Raw genomic sequence first — 22,500 nt, 5'->3', positions numbered from 1 at the left:
CGGAGCTTAGTTATCTCTCATTCGTGTATTTTCTTTTTTTTCCCATTTAATGATAGCAGTGATTTGTACTGATAACGCGCACCTGATATTTTTAAAACTTTGACTAAAAATATGATTAAGAAAACAAACAGTCTTTATAAATTAATGTGGTAACACACTTTTTTTAATTCGCAAATTATTTACAAAAATTTAAAAATCTTCAAACTTGAATTGCTTTGAAAATTAATTCTAAACTGTATTTAATAGGCAATATTTATCATCACAACTCACGACTGACATAACGTGCGTACAAAAAAAAAAAAAAAAAATTTAAAGCATCCCCCAAACGGAAAGGGAAGGAGAGATATCGAATTCGCATATGATGACAAGACGGGAGAAGCGGGAATAAAAGAGCCGGACGAATCGACTTGGTCGCGCGTCGAAGAGGTTTCCTCGTTCACGTGCGCTTCCGGTTTCGATTACCGCTGCTGCTTCTCTCGATCGTTATTAAGTTACCGGTAACACTATACAAAGACAAGAGAGAAAGGGAGAGAAAGATTCGAGAGAAGGAAGAGAATAATTAGACGACCGAAAAGGGGTCCTTCGTTTAATTCGATCAACCCCTCGAATGATTATTAAGAATGACTCAACATAGTTTGCCATAAAATACAAACAACCATCTTTTTTTCGTTATTTGACTTTTTAAAAAAGTGCGCTGTGACAATTTTTTATTTAAAAAAAAAAAAATAAACCTTTCGAAATTAAACGCAATGAAAAAATTCGACAGAAATGGCTGGCAGGATATAAATCGAGATTAAAATGAGAAAATCGTTTTTTGATTCGGGAAAACGATTTATCGCCGCGACGTCGTGCACGTTAACGATTCGCGATTTCAGTATCACGTAAACGCGCGACGAGACGAGACGCGTCGTCGTCGTCGTCGTCGTCGCCGACGTCGACGTCGTTGTCGTTTTCAATGCATATTAATCATGCGCGCTTCGGCTTGTCCGGGGCGTCGCGCGATCACGGCCATTCATCAAATTGAGGGATCTCGAAATCTGCTACGCAGCAAACTGAAAACCAGCGCTCGTGGCATTACACCGCCATGCCGGAAAAACCTGCCAGCGCAACGGCGTTTCCGGTCGATGCACCAGCGAAAAGCGCCCGCGGTTCCGCACATCTGATAATTAGCATCCCGCAGTCGCGAATCTTGTGACATTTGATTGTCGAACAATGACAGCTAAATAATTATAGTATCTTTATTTAATTATCTCTATTGACGAAAAAATAACTTCTTTATACAATCAGAAATAAATTTAAACAGAGGAGAAAAACCGTTTCAGTTATAGATATAAAACAAAATTATATTATATAGTTATTAAACATTATTATATCTGTATGAAATAAGAATGACTGGAATTATTGTATATTTTTGAAAGACTTTAAAACTCGTAATATTAAATCATTAATTATTTGTTAAAAAGTGAACAGTTAAAAACGGTATTGTAAATATTTCTAATAATTAAATAAAACGAACCATTTGTTAAAAATACTGGTATTAAACAATTAGGTTTCAAATTAGCATTAATGGCAAATAAGAAAAAATAATAACATTGTGTAAAGTTATTTATTAAAAATAATTTGTTTTTCATAATGATGTTGCAAATTCTCCGAGCGAAAACTCACAAGTGTACGAATTTAACTGAAAATAACAAAAAAAAACCTTGGATAGAGGAAGATAACATAAAAAATACAAAGACTTAGAAAAAAATATTGCTTCCTACTTTTATCCTTTCGAAAAAAAAAGAAAAAAAAAAAGAAAAAAAGGTCGAATGTTACTGGGACGCCGAAAATTTCCCGCGTAATCTTCCACACATGCGGATTTCTCGTCGCAAGTCGATCTATTCTGATCGCGATCTCTCTTTTTCTCTTTCTCTCTCTCTCTCTCTCTCTCTCTCCCTCTCTCTCTCTCTCTCTCTCTTTCAAAATAGACGACGGAAAAATAATCGCCGTGCGATTTTCGAGCACACGAGTTTTCGGATTAGCGGGCGCCGATGAAGAGAAGGCGAACAGCGCGTCACGCGAAAGACCTCCCACCGCTTTTTTTCAACCCTCCTCTCTTGTCGCCTCCGCGGATATAAAATATACACGGTGGTGGAGGTGGATATTCCGAGCAAGATATGTTTGTGTGTGTGCGTGCACACATGGAAGGACCTGTACTCGTGTGTACGTGCGTGTATTTACGAATGGCCGCGTGTGCATGTGTGGCGCGAGCCACCCCCGCGACCAGAAACGGCAAGGTATTGTGTTTATATGCATATATATCGGTAAAGGGGGGAAGGGTAAGCCTCCGGACTCTCTCTCTTGTACTCTAACTCGGCGGCGTTTTCCGATATTCCAGCCGAAACTCTCGACCGAAAAGCCTTCGGATTCACCGTCCTCTCTCTCTCTCTCTCTCTCGCTCGCTCTCGCTCGGATCGTCATCCCCTTTCTCGCCGCGACGACTCTCGTATGCAACGTCAAACCGTCATATTCGGACAAAATCGAACGTATCCCGCCTAAACGTCTCCGCCATGCAACCTCCGTCTCCCGTTCCCCGATCCCCATCCGTCGACGCGTTCGAAATATTTATTATTTATAAGCCACGAGAGTCCGGTCCCAAGTTTTACAGCGGATATAGATAAATATATCATAATTCTTTCTCGTACTTCGATGATTTCTTTTTTTTTTTTTTTTTTTTTTTTGTACAACACGATAAACGATTAAATCAGATATTTAATTTAAATGATAAAGAGGTCAATAGATATATATTTCCGAGATAACCGAATAATGTATCTCATATATTTTACGATAAATTTGGAATTAATTTTTTTCTTATCAAAAGAATTATACTAAAAAATTTACAAGTTCTTTTTTTATTCAGCAATCAAGTTATAATTTCGCATGAAAGAAAGAAAACTACTTTAAAATAAAGATTTTGTTATCTATTTTCCAATTTCATGATTGAATTGATCGAAAGGGATTCTGTAGTTCATTCATTCGTAAATTACTCCGTAACTTTCGATTCCTTCCCGTTGAAACAATCGCCTTTTCTCGCGCGGTCTCTTTTTTTTCAAGGATCGTTCTACGTTTATCCATTTATGTCATTATTCCGACTCGACAGTCGGAAAGAAACGTAATCGGCGAGGAAGAGACACCCTTTCGCGCGTGCAATATTTACTTTTATTAATAGCACACGCCGCCTCGATCTACCCGACAGTCCTCATGAAAGTTAAATTAAATTTTGCGATGGTAATGAAATCAGGAGGCACAATAGACCGGCCGAAACGGATGCGACAATCCGATCGGCGGATCAATCGGCAACGATCGACGGGAAGCGATCCAAGAATTCTGGTGAAAGAGACCAAAGGCGAAGAGCCAAAAGGGATCGGGCGACCAAAAAGAGAAAGGGAGGAAGAGAGAGAGAGAGAGAGAGAGAGAGAGAGAGAGAAAGAGAAAGAGAGAGAGGGAGAGAGAGAGAGGGAGGGAGGGAGGGAGGGAGGGAGGGAAGCGGTGGAAAAAAATCCGAACGCGGCCCGTTCCCGTCGACTGACGCAACCGACGCTCTCGCAAAGGATTTATCTCTCCCTCTCTCTCTCTTTCCGCCCGTTGCAGGATTGAAATACAGTAATATGTTATTGGTAAGCTCTTCCTTTTACATCGGCGAGCGCCAATAAATGCTGCAGACAGGTTAACGAACCGGCCGCAGAAGACAGGAAAATATGGTGCGAGAGAGCGCCTCTCTCGCGAGTGAAGGGAAAGGGAGTTGAAAAAGAAAGACAAGCGGATGTACGCGCGCGGAAAAAAGACAGAGGCAGGAGAAAGAGGAGGAGGAGGAGGAGGAGGAGGAGGAGGAGGCGGCTCAGGATGGCAGAGAGATACCCGTGGTTCGTGCCAGAGATTCCACAGAAAGAGAGAGAGAGAGAGAGAGAGGGAAAGAGAGAGAGAGAGAGAGAGAGAGAGAGAGAGAGAGAGAGAAAGAGAGACAGAAGACCATCACCGCCCATCGTCACGATAGAAGTGGCATCGCTAAACTGTCGACTTCGAGCTTTTAATTCGCGATCAAAGGACCGTAACGATCCGTCGGTGCCCTCTCGGCACTGGCCACTCTTTCCGACGTCAAAATTACTTTTAAATTCCTCCCTCTCCCTCACTCGCGCCGCTCGACGTCCCAACCCCTTTGGATGCACCGGCCGGGGCCTCTCGTCTCTCCTCTCCCTTCTCTATCCGCTTTTCTCTATCCGCGACCGACCGACCACTTTGCCGCTTTATAGAGTATGCGATGTGGATGCGAGCCATGAAACGAATTCGGGCGTCGCTTAAGGAAAAAAGAGGATAACGCCGAACAGGTGGTTCCGTCAAAGGTAATCGACTCTTTCTCTCTCTTTTTCTCTCGCTGCGTCCGATCGAATTCGATAATGGCGCGAGAGAGAAATTCCTGTCAGCAACGGGAAAGAATGGAAAGGGACGGAGACAGATGGGAAAAGGGTGTAATAATGACGTTTCTCTTTTCCTCCGACTCCTCTTTCCCGCTGCGAGGAAAGCGACTTCGACGATGATCGCATCCCCATATACGATACATTGGCTTCGATACTTTGTGTGTCTTTGGAATTTATCCGCGAATTTCTAAATTCTAGGCAAATCATAAAAGCTCGAACTTTACATGGCACGATCTTTGAAATTCACCGAAAATACATTCAGTTCTTATATGCAATTTTTAGACCCTGGAATTTCTTTTCGAATGAAGCATCAATTAGGTAGTAATTTCTTGCGAAAAGAATTTTTCTTAAATTTCTTCTACGAGTTACAAGAAACTTCCTTAAATTCCCTCTAAGAAATCGACGAATTAAAAGGACACAAGTAAAAGTCTTTAAATCTAACTTTTCTGCATTTATAATCAGTCATCATGAATAACCGGTTTTTTTTCCCCATCTAAATCAATTATAGAGAATTTTCAAAGAGTTTACCTCAACAATCAAGACGCATTTTTGATCAATTTTTTATGATAATTATATTCTCGAAGAATATTGCTTGCGGAAAATTTAACACAATCGATTAAAACACAGACGGATACGTTAAACGAATCGGTATTTTTACACCATCCCGAAATGACATTTCTTCACTGACAATGAGATATTTTTGCCGAAATGCTGAAACGGCAAAATGACGACTGTAATCATACGAGATCGAATCGCGAGTGATGGACGCGAAGCTTGATTTTTCTATTCCTTTCCCGGACGGAAATAATCGGGTCGCGTGTCGCGCGAGCAAAGAAAAGAGTCTCTGAAAAATAGTCTCAACTTTTTATTCCATCTTTTCCTCTTGTTGCCACCCCCCCCCCCCCACTCCTCTCCCAGCTTCCTCTTCTCCCGCCTCGTATCTTCGACTCATTCGTAAGATGACAAGAATGACGGACACTCGGTTTGTTTGCGTCGCACGACTCGACGACGTGCGTTTTATTACGCAGACAAGAATCAGTCGCGATTCAATAAACAGTCAGCAGCGGCGGCGGATTTTAATTAACAATTCGACCAAGAGACATTAATTTTGCAGTTAATTAAAACGCCGTCGGCTCTATTGAATGTGGCATCGAAGATGCGCAACTCGAAACTTGAAAAGGTTCCGTTATCATGTGACATTCGTCACGACAACGTTCTTCAACGCATACCATGTACGCTTTCACAAACAAAAGTAGGATTATAAATGTAATATACCTATTGTGTTTAGACGTGTTTAGAATAAAATATTTAAAAAGATATCTCTCACAATCACGACGCACAAGTCGTTAAAATTCGAAAATGAATTCAATAACGTGTATGATACATTATACACTTGATTGCCAATATGCCATATTAATTTTTCTTGTTGCACAATTTTTAATACAATACTAATATTTTTTCGTAAAAACAGATATTAGACACATGTACGCATATATATATAAAATTATTATATAGAGATTATTATAACTATTATATACATATATAAAAATAATATTAAAATATATATGTAAAGGGGGTTCAACCTTTCCTTGAATATATTAAAAAATTTAATACTATAATATTTTTGAATAAAAAAGATTAAGACGCGATATATATCGATTTCACTCACGATTCGATAATCTCCTCGGGAGACTAATCGGGCATGGAGCGAGTTCCAAAAAGCTTCCCGATCGCTCGAATCCCCGCCTCCACATCCCTACCATCTTTTTTTAATCGTTCGTCTCGCAGTAGAAAAAAAGAGAGAAACGACGACGAATGCAGGCGAGCGGAAAATATATCGGCTGCAAGTGCATCCTGCGCGTCCTGTGTCGATGGACGCGCGGCGCAGGACGAGGACGACGACGAGGACGAGCACGAATCGTCGGCCCCCGACAGAGATATTCAGCTCTTTTTATTCCCGTTTACGTCCGTTTACGTCCCCCGATCGCTTTTCGCGTGGACTAAATACGGGCATGCATCGACAACGTCCCGGTATATGTGTGCGTACATCACGCATATATACTCACATATACATACATACATATACATATATACACGCATATGCGCTCCCCGCACATATCCTGTCGCAGAAAAACGTATAACGATTTTCTTTTCAGGAATAGAAAGGCCGGGCGTCCTCGAGTGTCCGACGAGAAAAATTTTATTTCCATAATCTAATATCTGACAATGAGATGATAATAATTACTAAGTGTTCAATTAATAATTTATGTAAAGTGCTAATTTTTGTGTAAACGTTTCTAACAAGAAATCCCGTGGATCTTCGAAGACCGACCGGAGAAAGACGCTTGAATTCCCGAATCCTCGAATCTTTCATTTTTTTTGAGAGATCCTCGAGAATTCTTGAATTTTCAAGTATTTAAATTTTTTTTTTTTCTTTTTTTTTTCAACTATCAAGTTCTTGGAATCTCAAATCCGCGGATCCTTCTTCGGGATCCTCGGATCGTCGGATACCAGGTTCTCGAGCCTCGGAATTCTTCTTAGACTGGCGCGGATCGTTGGATCCCGCTAGAGAGCCAAAAGGATGCGGCCATCAAGATCAAGAGCTTGACCGATCGAACCGGACAGATCAGATTAGAGAGGACACTTGAATTCTCTCTGCTTTCGCGAATGGCGGCCGCTCGGTTCGGCTCATTGATTTCGTTTCGAATTTAGAGTGGACTTCTACTGTAGTTTGGTACCTGAGGCAAGAGAGCGACCGGGGCCACTTGATTTTACGTTTCTCGCTCTCCGATCAACGCGACCTGTCCCTCTTTATCTCGATGATGGCGAGCAGATTAATGCTCCCCTATCACCAATCCTTGTGATTTCTCTTTCGCCACCATTTTCCTAAGTCGCTTTGCTTTCCTCGAAGAGGAAAAGAGACGGAAAAAGAATAAATAAACAAATACGGAAAGCGACGTCGAAATACCGCGGTTTAAGGAGTCACTACCGTCGTGTGGTCAGACGAAAAGGAAGGAGTTGCGGCCGCCTTATGGTCAGACGTGAAATCAGGAGTTATAGTCGAGCTCAATCAGACATGAGATGTAGTTTCGCCGAATTGATTTATTTATTGTGATATTTATCTATCGACACTTGTCATTTTTATAAGTGAAATATAAATTTACGTTAATTAATCAAACTTTTAATTTTTTCCAAATTGGAAACAAATTATTCGCGATGTGAGTTACATTACGTAATTGCTATCGATCGTGATTATCGAACCCGGTGTTTAACGTCGCTTTCTCTATCGGGTGGCGGAAGAGAACGTAAATGAAAAAAAAAAAAAAAAATCGACGAGAGAGGGTGCGTACGCGCCGTCTCGATCTAAGAGACAGAGATGAAGTGAGAGATAGAGACGGAGTGTCGGGTTAAAGTAGAAAGAGAGCAAAGGAGAGTGCAAAACAGAGAGGAAAAAGGGGCAACGGGAGAAATGGCGACCAGAGAGAAAGAGAGCGAAAGAGAGAGAGAGAGAGAGAGAGAGAGAGAGAGAGAGAGAGAGAGAGAGAGAGAGAGAGAGAGAGAAAGAGAAAAGAGAGTGTGAGAGAATCACCGTCGGACAATTAAGCGGGTTCTACAGATCGATTCCGACAGAAGAATTCTGTCACTTTCTTTTTGACGCTACAACTATAATAGAGTAGTTAAATAAAATGTTTATAATGTTTCTATTTTTCGAGAATATCTTGTCGGTAAATGTTCTCATAAAAACGTTTAATTTAACTATTAATTTTCCAATTTAATGGCATCACAAAAGAAGGTTCTTTTACCGAGGTACGCTACTTAATTATCCGACAACGCTTCTTCGTGAATCCGGTCGAATTAACTTTAACAAAGGACGAGAGAAAGAATGTAAGAGAGAGAGAGAGAGACAGACAGACAGACAGACAGACAGACAGAGACAGAGAGAGACAGAGAGAGACAGACAGACAGACAGACAGACAGACAGAGACAGAGAGAGACAGAGAGAGACAGAAAGAGAGCGAAAGAGGGAGAAAAAGAGAAATGGAACGAAATATCGCGGATTGAGAGAATGAAAGAGAGAGAGAGAGAGAGAGAGAGAGAGAGAGCGAGAGAGAGAGAATGAGAGGGAGGGAGAGAAAGAGAGAAGTCGTCTTTCCCGTTTCTCGTCATCTCGTCGAAGGCCGTCGTCCGTCCCTGACCCTACCAAAGTGTGTTTTGCATTGCAGACTACCAGATGCGCAATGTTAACGTGAGATCGGTCAACTCTAAACGAAGGAAAACACCCTCCTCTTCCTGCTTGTGAGTCTCTCAGTTTCGGTGTTTCGTAAAATAATTCCACCTATGATAACTACACATGTTTCTGAAACCAGACTATACTATGACATTGTTGTAATGGTTCGAGACATACATTGACCCCCGCCCCCCCCCCCTTATGATCTTTGTCTTTATCTATTATACATATAACACACATACACCACATACATATACGATACATACACATGCGAGCGGAAATGCGCGTGAATAGAAAAGTTTTTTCTTTTTTTTCTTTTTTTTTAGAAACTTTCACAATCCTCAAGATTCTCTCATTTTTTTGAATCTCGAAGTTTTTTTTTTTTAAATTTTTTGTCTCATTTCTCTTGGAAAATTTTTCCTTAAACTATCAGATAAAAATATAATTTCTAAGAATCAAAGCTTGTTTTATTGAGAGTCGATTCTGTCGCAGCGGGATAGCAATGTCAGGGAAAATAAAATTTGTTGATAAACGCGTTATATTTGCCTCAAACAGAAAATTGATTCTCGATAAAACACACAATTCCGCATAATTGAATATTGCTTTTAAAAAAAAAAAAAAAAAACAAAAAGGAATAAAGAGATTAATAATGTTTATTTTTTTTAGAAATCTGAACTTTTCTCTATTCACGCTTTGACACTTTGTCGATGACATTTAACACGACTTGCCTTTGCGTTTTTGGTTCAGTCAATTCGTTGATTCCCTGTTGATTCGCCCTGCCTCTATCCTAGATATCACCCAGCTGAGCCCTTTCGTCAATTGCTTTCGATTGACTGACTTGGTGGATGAAACGATCGATCAACTTCATATGCATATGTACAGATATTAATTGTCTATATTTTATAGGCGCAGCTTCTTCTTCTTCTTCTTCTTCTTCTTCTTCTTCTTCTTCTTTCTGCCCCTTCAATTTCCATCGTTTGTTTTCTCTTTCTCTCGCATTTATGTTTATCTTCGACTTCCATGCAGCCGCCGCTCGAGCGAGGCGAGAATTGGAGGGAGAAGGAAATTGAATATTAAGGAATATGAAAAAAAAATGAATATTTTTAAAATTTTGCCATTTTGAAATTTTGTCATTTCGAAGAATTCTCGATTAAAAAAGAACCTAACCAGGGCGAGAAAAATGGCGCCATGTCGCGACGCCGACGCAGACGTACGCTGCGTCGGTGTCGTCCACGCGATTTTTCCTCGCGCGCGCGATCGATTTTTATCAAAGGATCGAAGTCGCTGGGAGGAGAGTCGCGCTCGGTGCCGGAAGTCGTGCCCGGAAGTCGACGGGTGTCCCGCGGCCGCAGGCCTCGGTCGCGAGACATCTCCTTCGGCACGTCCTCTGCGACGCGAATTTCTCCCCCGGGCCTCGCCCCCTTGTCGTTTCTTTTCTCTCTTGCAACAAGAGGCGACAATGATGCGTGGAAAAGCCTTTAACATTCTAACTTTTTCCATTATGGACGTTTCCCTTTCGGGAAGGAAGAGGAGGAGGAGGAGGAGGAGGAGGAGGGAGAGAAAGGGGAATAAACGTCATGGGAAATTTTAGGATCTAAAGTGTGCTCCACCGTTGTCGGCTATCGTTGCACTTGACAAAATGTCATCATTTCATAGAGATTTTCGATTTTCTCTGCTTTGTCAAAATTATTTCGAATCGAGAATGCATCGAAATAGACGGACAGATGCAAGATCTTAACCCCGCGTGGGAGGATTAAAGATTAATAATAGAAATAACATGCGACACAAACGGAACATGGACGTGGAACGGGCGAGCGATGGCGGGCTGCATTTATATATTATGACTGAGTTCTGTTTGTTGATTTAGCTGTGCGACCAGCATCGACAGCTCTCGAAAAGGCAAGCAAATCTCACAGGAGGGTGGGAGAGACATACATATATACATATATACACACATACATATATATATATATATATACATACATACATACATACAAAGGAAAATAATATCCATGCACGCTCGCTGTACCTGTATGAACCGTAAATATACATATATATATATATATACATATATATGTATATATATATATATATATATGTATATGTGTGTGTGTATATGTATACATATATATATATACACACGATATATTATGGCCTTTATACATCCATATATATTCGTACATATATATATATATATATATATATATATATATATATATCGTATTTTGCTGCTGCTTTTTTAAACGTAAGCCTTAGATTAAAAAAAAAAACAGACATACATATATTACATATAACTAACATCTACACCATCCTTACCACAACGACACAACGATTCAGTCGTATATATATATATATATATATATATATATATATATATATATATATATATATGTATGTGTGTGACTGATTATTACAAAGAAATTCTAAAACACAAGAAATACTAGACAAATGACACGTACGGAGGCATTTTATTGAGAAGCCGCTCGGGTCGCTGTTGTTGGACTGATGGAAAAGGTTGAGAAAGAAAAAGAAAAAAAAAACGGGGGAAAAGGGAAAGGCCGAGGAGTGAAAAAAGAAGAGGGAGAATAACAGAAATCGCATTCCAAATTGAATCGACAAAGATTAGCAGTTCCTAGCTCCTTAACTGGTTTAAACATTTCTTAAATTGTCAAAATTTCATTTTACAAGTTGACGAAATAATTAAAACACAGCTACGATTAGACTGAATCATAAACCTAATAAGAAACAAAACTGTAAGACAAGATTATTCATTAATCTGAGTTACTTACAGTCCTATTATGAACAAAAAAAAAAAAAAAAAAAAATATTTCTTGTAGCATTTAATAAAAATTAATGAAATTAATTTATTGAAAACAACCGAAAGATCCAGTTGAGGGGTTAATTTATGCCCACGAGATTCAGCGTTCGCGATTCTTGCGGGTAACCTCGTCACTACCAAGCAGCCACACTCTAAATTCGAAACTAAATATGCGAATCGGAAGAGAGACTACAAAAAGTGTGTGTGTGTGTGTGTGTGTGTGTGAGAGAGAGAGAGAGAGAGAGAGAGAGAGAGAGAGAGAGAGAGAGAAAAGGAGAGAGAAAGAGAGAGAATGAAAGAGAGAAAGGAGAGATTACACGCAGCAAATCACTCGACGATCGGATTGATCCGACTTTGACGTGGACACGATCGCTCGTGTCACAGGGGCGTGAAATGTCCACCTGTCATTGGCAGGGCTGTTTCTTGGTCACTTTTGCCGCGGCCGATCTTCAATGAATGTTTTTGCAGAATTTTCCTCGTCCAAAAATTAAGTTTGCTCTTCACGGAGCAAGCTCTCCGAAATAACCCTGCAAATGACACCGGAAGTAGGTGGTATTGGCTATCGATGATGTCTCAATGAGATTAAATATGTATCCATCCTTTCTCGGATAATCTATATTTACTTGTTCAACTGCGAATTATTAATCATTACAACGCTTTACTTGGCTCAAATGTGAAAAACAAATTTATGAATGCGTCGCGAAAATCTTGTTGCATTGATTGCAGCATAATTGTAATTCAGAAATCTAAATCACATTATGAATTACAAATACTTGAGTTTATAATAAAAAAAATTAAAAAAAAAAACGTAAATTTTTTTTTTTTCTTTAAAAATTACAAAAACGATTTAACAGAAAAAATCAATAATGAATAAAGATTAATATAAAACAATTAATTTCACTTTTTGTCATTATACATTTTTTTCTCCGATCGAAATTAAAATAAGAATAAAATATCGAGGACAAGTAAATTAGACAATGCCACCTACGTGAAAACTTTACGCTAAAGTTTTCTTTTCTGTAAAAACAAATGCTCTTCCATTCTGTAAAGAAACGATTCATTTTCTTCCTTAGAAAACAATCCTCGAAATTGCGCACATGTTTATCGGTAACGGCAAATAATTAAGTTAATGACGTGCCTGCTGAATGATGTAACGCGGCAAATGGCGTATTGAATAATTACCGTGACCTATGAGAAAACCGAATTGATCGTAACGCTCGCTGTTAATTGGTTTCCACGTCCTATAAATTTTTAACGCCTCGTAACCATAATTGCTGTTTATCGAGTTTATCATTTCTGCATCGCGAAAATTCTGATGTACATGAAACGTATCTTCGCATATTATACCTTTTTGTCAAAGATTAAACAGATTATATAATACTTATATATTAATTTTTCTATTATAATTTTTTTAATTAAATGCTGTAATTGATATTAAAATAATTTTTTTTTCCCAATATAAAACGACGAAGAAAAGGACATTTTTATGATGAAAAAAAATGAAAAAAGCAACGTCTATAACGCGGAGCGACTTTACTCTTTCTTTCTTTCTTTCTTTCTTTTCTTTTTGTTTTTTTTTTTTTTATTTTTGCAGCATGGAAGACGCGTCAGTTCGCACGATGATAATGTACGATTGTCGATGTATTTCAAGCAACCGCTCGTGAGATTACAACAAAACGCGCAACATAACAATCGTGTTGGTTTACCGATAAGTAACGCGCTGGTTTCCTGTTTCATATACAATGAGATTAATCGTATCCGTTTATTTCGGCCAGCGCTTTCTGACAACGGCCCGAATTAACAGACTGATGAAACGCGACTCTAACAACACGACACGATGACATAAAACGATTGTATCTCCTTTTTTTGTTCTTCTTTTTGTCACAATTTCATTCAATGCGCATCGACAGGCGAGATTCGGACGGGTTATTCGCATTTTGAAAAAAAACCACGATTCGCGTGAAACGAAAGCAATGATTTATATTTTTATATCAGTCACGTAACATTGAATGTTTTGAAGAGAGAGAGAGAGAAAAAAAAAAAGAAACGATTATTAGTTTTTATGATATATTTAAGAATTGTCAAACTCGCGCACGTGCGATGATGATTGTAGGATTGCCTTTTAATAAATTGACTTGTAAGAATGAAATGCAGGATAATCTCTCCGTGATGAATGACGATGAATGAGATTTGCCATCACGATTCAGACATGCACGAATTGACGTTTTTTATCCCCGACAGTCACAATCATATTCTAGGAAGGTTACGATCGATCTCGTCATCCATATGTTCACTCGATCAGAAGTAAGCACGAAGCCACGCTGGGATATGCACACATATGCACACACGCACACATATACATGATATATACACATGTATATTCAAGAGTAGGCATACAAAATTCTGGAACTTTTTTAAAATCACAATTTTATTAATCGATTTGCCGTTGGTTAATACACAAAAACCAATCTCGCGCGCGCGCGCACAGCAAAAATTATTCAAAGTTCAAAGAAAATTATTCGACTAAAAAGATTTGGCTAAAATCAAAAGCAAACCAAAGTTTTCTTTGACAAGATCCGAATCTGTAATAAACTGCGCGCGCATACACACATACATACGTACACACACACACACACACACACACACACACACACATACACATACACATATGTACACGCACGCACACACATACACACACGCATATAAAGAGAAGAAGAATATTCTATTTGTACAAAACATTTGCTCCGTAATTGAAATACATCGGCAAAGAGAATCCCCGAAACACCCCTAGGACCACCTTTCACGATTCGATAGAGATTAATAAACGGGTTTTTTTTTTTTTTTTTTTTTTTTTTTTTAATTTCAGAACGCCAAAGTGTATCGGTGTGTTTTAGAATTAAATTATGAAAAATATATAGAATTTCTTGCAGGCCGACTCTCTCTTTCTCTAACTTTTAACGATAATGTTGCTATCGTTATGTTTATCGTCAATATATATCGTAGCAATATTATTGTTAAAAATTAAAGAGACTCGGTCTACTGATCAAACTCGATAATCATTTAAGTTGACAAGACCAAGAATCGTGAAAGGTTTAGAATTTTATTTGTTTGAGGAAGAGAGAGGGAGAGTGCTTACGGAGTAAAGGAGGAATAAAGAGAGATTGAAAGCAAAAAGAGGGGGGACGAATACGGTCGGTCAGTCGGTCTTTCGGAGGAAAAGAGAGAGATGAGAATTTCTCAATAAAACGCCACCGGGCTATCAGTTATATATATCAGTTATATATATATATATCTCTATCTATATATCTATATCTATATATATACATATATATATTATATATTAGTAATATATACATATATGTATATATATATATATATACTGCATGGCTGAATATACATATTATATTACGTAATTCACAGAATGACTCTAACAAAGGTTCTTCCCCTTCGTTCTGCGTCTTCGAGTCCTATTTATCGCGCCCCGATGCATCGAAAAAGTCGAAAAAGTCGAAAAAAAAAAACCTTATCGGTTCATTCGAAAAGACGAGCATAAATATATTTCAAAGATAAAAAGCAGGGGTTGTAGAGTCGGGTAAATTCACAAAACACGGGAGGGGTCGCGGCGCGTGAGCCGCGCGCCACCAGGGTGTCCCTGAATAAAAATAACTCCATCACGAGAGCCGCCTGTGACTCTCTGTAACACACACGAATGACCCGAGGTGTCCGAGAGAGGCAATTTATTTAACGAGTCCGCGAGATATTATTTGAAACACACACAAAACAATCTCTCGTGATGATATTTCCAACTCTTTTGTTCTTTTCTCCGCCCACAGTTTTACAACGCGATTGTCGATTTTGAAGAATCTTTCAGCTTCTGAGAAAACGAAAAAAAAGGAAAAAAAATTTTTTTTTTTTTTTTTTTTTTTTTTTTTTACAAGATTCTCGAAGGACACCCTCGTGGGCCGCCCGATTCCTCTCGTGCGAATCCGACGACGGCGGTTCGAAAGTTTGTTACGTGCAACGGCATGGAAACGAGGACGGGAAACGCGGGCGCGCGATGACGACACGCTTTATACACGTGGAGAGCGCCGGCGCCCTCGTTTCCGGTGCCCTTCTCTGTCTCTCGCGTCTTTGTCCCTAGAAACACGACACGAAGACGTATACACGGGGAAAAGTGATCTTTAGACGAACTGCCGGCTACGCCAAACGTCGACGAGCTTCACTGTCTCGGCGGAGTGTCTGATGACCTTAATAGATTCTAGTCCTGGAAGACGATTCGAAAATGCAAATGTTTATATATATATATATATATATATATATATATATATATATATATAACAGGAGCACTAAAATATTTTCCAAAGTCGAGAATACGGCGTATTCAAATATTTCTGTAATAATTCAATTTTTCACAATTCGATATCTGTTTTAACGATAATGATGACGGAAGGAGAGACGATTTATTTATTTCTGCGAAGAAAATGTCTCGTCCTTGACACAAGCCAGGATTAGAAAGGGAACGGCAGGCTAGCGAAGATTTGTCGGCGCGTGGTGTGATAATGCGATGTCTCGATAGACGCGAGCATCTTGCTGCGTACAGAACAACCCTCGCCCGATGATCCCCACGATTAGTAACTAGCTGTTACTAAGAGTTACCAACCCTACTTAGCTGTTAAATGGATTGACAAATAGTCTACCCGCCAGGTAGTACCTGCTCGCCCCAGTCCCCCTTTTGCTCAACCCTGAGAACCAACCCCCAGTAATATATAGTCGAAACCTTTTAATAAGACAGAGCATGAATGTTGAAAAGAAACTCAACACTAAACAATTTGCTATAAACAAACTTGGCGCGTATATCATACAGCAATATATAAAAATAATATATATATATATATATATATATATTTACATGTATTTTGAAATGTTTTTAAATTTACATATGTATTTTTTATAAACCGTCTTAAATTTATTTATTATATATATATATATATATAATATATATATAATATTATATATATATATACATGTTTTTAACAAATAGTACAGTAGAAATTGCTTATTGTTTTATAAAAAATAATTTCTATCCCTTCAATATGAATTTAAGACGGTTAAAATTAACTTTTAAGGTCGACCCAAAATATCCTTAATTATATTTAGGTGCAATGACATGGTATATACTATTACATGCAAACGCACGTAAGTATTAACAACGTAATTACGTATTCTCGCCGTTTCACGATATATTTATGTGCAGGTCACGTTTGGCCAAGTTGTGATATTTGGCGTTTGAATTAGTGATCGACTTACGCGTTAATCCATAATCGGTATGATCGTAAATGCATTCGACAGAATTAATCGCTTTACGCGAGCAAACGTCCGACACACATGATAGAACGACTTGATGAAATAATTTCATTTTAACCTTTTCACCCGATATATTATACTTAAATGCTGTATCATATACGTGTCAAAAATATCTCACGAACTACATATACCGAGTGAACTACAACAGTAAACACAAAACATTTACGAGTGTCGTGAAATTTATCGGTTTGAAAATTATAAAGAAGTAAAAACAAATTCGATCGGTGAATCATCGAATCGCTCGTCTCTAATTTATCGCGATTTTTCTTACGCGAGTGTATTTGTGTGCGCATGTGTGTCTGTATGGGTGGATATTTATTTTCAGATCCAGATTTGCGTAATAACTGTAAAATTGTCCGTTCCATTCTTACAATGAAATAGCTATATCGAATGAACAATTGTCAAAAATTGCATGTGGAAAAATTCTCGCGGATTTGAATATTTTAATTTCGCGATAATTGCCAGAAATGAAACGTCTCTTCTGAAATTGTCAATTTTGTTTGAGAAACAAACAAGAAATTGGAGAAAGACACGAGAGAGAAGGAAAAATTGGAGAGAGATGCAGGAAAGGAAGGATAAGGAACATGAAATGGAGCGCTACGAATATCGGCGGTGGGACAATAAGCAATAAAATCGAATCGCCGCCATAAATTTCGACGAAGCGAGAAAATCCGAAGAAAGTCGGCCTCAGCCGCAAATTTTGCGTAGAAAGCGAGATTCCTGACAAGTGTGACTCTTACCTTTGCGTGAGAAGAAATTTTTATTTTTTTAGAAAATTAAATACCGTTACTTGGAAATTATTAACGAAAAATCTGAAAGCAATCATAAATTTTGAAAAAAGATGCATGTAAAAAATGCCTTTTCACTATCATAAGAAGCAAACTGCGTAGGAAAATGAGAGCCATTAAAAAATAGAAACTGCTGAAAAATCCTGAAATATAGTAACAATTTTTTTAAAAACTTTCAACTACCGATCAGAAAGTAACTACTGCAATTTCAGTGTTTTTTTTTTTTTCTATACATATATATGCTACTTTTTATTCTCTTCTTGCACACAAATTATAATAATAATTCGAATTTTTCTCTTGATTTATCTTAATGTTGAAATAGTCGCTATTTTTATTTATTTTATTATTTTTTTTTTTAGTTTAGTGTGTCTCTTCTCAAGATATCCTGCATATAATCAAGGAACAGCCACAAAGCAAAAGGATGGGGAGCGGGCGGGCGGGCGGACGCGCGCGCGCGCGTGCGTGTGTATTACTTTATTATATATATCAAGGGCTATTGGGGCCACGTGACGCCAACAGACCGGGGGGTACCTCGCTCGGGATCGCAATCATTCTTGAGTTATTCCAAACAGCGGCTCGAGTTCTCCGCTCTCGAGTATGTGGGTGAACGTGTCCACCTGACTTTAAGTGACAAACTCGATTTTGATTGGAGAACGAAGCAATCCACAAGAGAATGAAAGAGAGAGAGAGAGAGAGAGAGAGAGAGAGAGAGAGAAAGGAAGGCGAAAGGTGGCCAGACTATATTACCCCTTAGTATATTAACTTTTAAGAGGCACGTCTCTCTTCTCGAATCAAGTGATTTTTAAAAATTTCTCAACGTGCATTTTAATAATTAAAAACTAATATTTAATAACAGTAAATTATTACCATATATATATATATATATATATATATGTATATATAGAGAGAGAGAGTAAAAATAATAATTTAAAATTAATATTTCAAAATAATATCTTAAAAGTCTAATTTCTATTTTTATTTAAATAAAAAAATTTAATAAAATTAAATGAAAAAACAAAATACAATTATATAAAAAAATTTGCTTTTCTTGCTACACAAAAACAACAACGCTTGTTCTCTCTTGTTTGACCTAAATCCACGCGATTGGCGTTGCATTCAAAATTATCGAACGTATACCGAGAGAGAGAGAGTTTCTTGAGGATGCATTTTCTAGCGAGGTGCATTTTGTAACCTTTTGACCCACGTGGAGCTCGCTTGTCGTGGCGTTCTGTCCGACCGAGCACTGTCTCTCTCTCTCTCTCTCTCTCTCTCTCTCTCTCTCTCTCTCTCTCTCTCTCTCTCTCTCTCTCTCTCTCTCTCTCTCTCCATCGCAGGCACAAAGCATCGGGAGCATCCCCGCCGCCACTTCCGCTTTTGTTACGTCCGTATGTAACGCATACACGCGAGGACGGGAGGCACACAGACAGGTGCATCGTCGTCGACTTTGAACCACGTTCGATTAAGCCACATCGGCGCGCGCGCGTGTGCTCCATCAGATTTTTCACGCGGTCTGATTGGCTGCTGTTGCACGGGGCCGTTCGTCAAAGCGACCGCGTCGTTGACAAACTCACCCGATATGTGTCGACCGCCCCCCGATCGTGGTACACCCTCGCTTTTATATTGTTTCCTTAATTCTCCAGCTCGCGGGTATTTTCTAATCTTTTATTAACCGACATCGATTTTGATTAAATATAGAATCTAACACACCTTAATTTAAAAGCGATTAACCTCATAACGATATACATTCTTCGCCAAACTCAATGTCGCATAAATTCTAAAAAAATGATTATTATTTTATCGAATGATAAATATATCGGTAATTAAGCTTTGCAGTTGAATGTTCAAAGAAGAGATGGAAAGTTTAGGTGAATTTAAATTCTCCACGTGTACATGCGTCTTTTGATTAAAATTTTTATATTCTCTCTTTATGATAATAAAAATAAATACCTAAATTAATTAATTAATTATAATATTTTTATATGAAAACAGCTGCGTAAAAGTTGACAAAGACTTATGCCTCACTGAATCACTTTATTTCTGATGAATAATGAAAGGCACTTGAATCAAAGCGTAAATTAAAAAATTTTGTCCTTCACAATTATTTATATATGTCAAGAATAAAATGATCTATGATATTTAAGGTTTTATTACAACTTTTATTACAACTGTTTCATTGATTTTTTTTAGTATCTCGCAATATCAAATATATACCAAAAAAATATTATTATATCACTAATTGCTAAGTAAAATAAATAAAAATAAATCCAAGAAAGATTAAAAATAATACAAATAATTATATATACATATATAAATAAAAAATATATAACTAAAAAATAAAAATAACTGCAAGAAAGATTAAAAATAATACAATAACATATACATATGTACATATAAAATTATTGTAGTAATTTCAATATAAATATAAAAATATTTTCCACCTCATCTGGTGCATTTTTCAAGCCTGTCAAAGTGTCTCTTTTTTCTGTCACTGACGGTTTCTCGAAGTGCAAAGTGCAAAAGTGGTCGCTTGAATTATTTTCCGAAGAGTTCGTGTCGCATCGAGCAACGTGTTAATGCTTTATCATGCGACACAATGTAAATCAGGATGGTCTTTGACAAGAATTGTTTGACGCAATCCAAATTTTCACAACAAATCAAAAAATTATCACATTAGAGTTTCTCGACTAATAAAATTTTCATGAATGACGAGATGTACGCGAGCTTTAAATTCATGTGAGATAAAGTTACAAGAGAGTTAAAATGCGGAGATATATTTAAAATTCTTAAATGAGTCTAACGAATATGGATCGTATCTTAAAAGTTTCGTACAATTTTTGATGTATAATCTCGAGCGATTAGATGATACATATTAAAACGTCATGGAATTATCGGTTAAACTGTACTTACTAATAAGGCCAGAAATTGAATCAATCGAAATTATGTAAACCTTGTGATTAATTATTACATCACTTAAAGGCTAATTTAAAATCCTTGGCATGTCTTTTCGTTCAATTTTCTATAAATTTAAGAGTGACACAGGATCGCGATAGAGAATAACTTATATTTTCATATCACATCTCTCTAGTAATTAGTTCTCAATAATATGCGATAATTTGACAGAATCGACAACAATCGTTTCCTCTCTTTTTAATTCTAATTTGCTGCCAATTTCCAATCACATTTACAGCTCCGCTAACACTCACTGTCCACCAAATATGTAATCTTTGATTAAAACGCTAAATTTGAAATTACGGGCTATATAATATCTGATCAAATCAAATAATTCGATCACATTTATTGAGCACATATTTCGAGAATATCTCACTAACTGGCAAATTAGCCTTCTGATTGTGAATCTTAAATGTAAACTTGTATAATAGATTAACAGTAGATGTATCTAAATGCAAAAATTGCAAAAATATATAAAGTATCTTTTTGTTCAATTTTTTAATATCTTATATAATATATAACAATATATGAGAAGAAAAATAATCGCATCAATATTTTGTTGAATATAAATCAAAATAAATTCAAGAAATATTTCAAATAATTTAAGTCAGAGATATTGAAGAGAGAAAAATAATTGTTACATAAATGAATATCGAAGCCAAGATTTTTCAAAGGATCTAAAGGATAAAAATTTACCATGTCTTGTTTATAAATTTATCTAAAGATTTAAACATAATAATTAACCTCGATATTTCGATATCTAAATATACCTAGATATCGGACAGAATATGGCAAAAATTATCGTTCCGATATAATAGATTTGTCATAGTCGAATAAATAAATCTTCTCGATTGCCGGAAAAGACACACACAAAGTGCCTCGTGGCTCCTACAAGTCGATCACCGATGACTCGCGACTCTCTCTCTCTCTCTCTCTCTCTCTCTCTCTCTCTCTCTCTCTCTCTCTCTCTTTGTTTTCCGCTCCCAAAGCTCCCAAGCAATAATGAACGCGTCAATTTTCCATCTCGTCCCATCCGCTCGCTCTTACCGCTCTTTCCTCTCCTCTTTTTTTTTCTTTTTTTTTTTTTTTTTTTTACCGAAGCTGTCCCTATTTTTTCGTGCCATTTTTTTTCCCCCAGTCTTGCTCCTTTCACTCGTTATCGGCCCCGCTCGCTAATGGCACACGATTGCCTTTCGCGTTTATCCAGCGTTTCCGTCGCGTCCAGCGGTCTGTGGACCAGCCGCGACCTTTGCCCTCAGCGATCGTGTATGTCGGCGACACGCGCGAGCCCATCCTGACGTTTCATTTCTCGCGACGCGGATCGACATTCGCCTCTACCGCCCTCCACCCCCTCCCGTCGCCGTCCGGTACGCCACGTTGCAAAATTAACCCTTCACGAACGGCGGTAAAGGAAGGAAATTTTCCGCTTCTCTTATTTTCTCCACGACGTTTGTTCCCTATTCGTTTTGTCAGATCGCGTTCGAGAGCACTTGACTGCCACTCTCGCTCTCTCCCACTGGCGAGGTTTCGTTCTTTGTGAAATACTAACAGAAATAATTTACTTATTTAAATAGAAAGAGGAAAAGAGTGAAAACACACACGTGGTCTCTCGCTGCAAAAATGTCTCAAAAGGGTTAAATCCTTGAATCCAACTCGAGGGGTTTTAAAAATTCAATAAAAGCCTCGGACGCGAGCAAATGTATCTTATTGTTAAATATATTACATTTCTCTTGCTCGATATCCCATCGCCATCGCGGGAAAATGGACACGAGATAGCGAAGCGGCACCGTCGATCTCCCCTTCTTTTTTTTTTAAATTTACATAATTGAAGAGAAGGAGGTGGACGAGAAGGAGGAAGAGAAGAGGGCGACGCGAAAAGTCGCGATTCATTTTCAA

The 22,500-nt window shown here is 37.9% G+C and overlaps 1 protein-coding gene across 4 annotated transcripts in view; it reads left to right on the top strand.

Annotated features, from left to right (window-relative positions):
• LOC140673814 (uncharacterized) overlaps positions 1-22,500 on the top strand; it is a 79,576-nt gene that overhangs the window by 39,958 nt on the left and 17,118 nt on the right. For 2 of the 4 annotated variants that reach the window (XM_072907005.1, XM_072907006.1), the window contains one exon: positions 8,681-8,753. The exons of the other annotated variants lie outside the window; for them this stretch is intronic. In XM_072907005.1, the coding sequence (XP_072763106.1) occupies positions 8,681-8,753 (73 nt within the window). The remainder of the gene's footprint in view (positions 1-8,680; positions 8,754-22,500) is intronic. 4 annotated transcript variants of the gene reach the window in all.

The sequence above is a fragment of the Anoplolepis gracilipes genome, chromosome 15 (genome assembly GCF_047496725.1).
Source record: "Anoplolepis gracilipes chromosome 15, ASM4749672v1, whole genome shotgun sequence".
Taxonomy (NCBI): Eukaryota; Metazoa; Arthropoda; class Insecta; order Hymenoptera; family Formicidae; genus Anoplolepis; species Anoplolepis gracilipes.
This window is presented reverse-complemented; position numbering and strand designations above follow the sequence as displayed.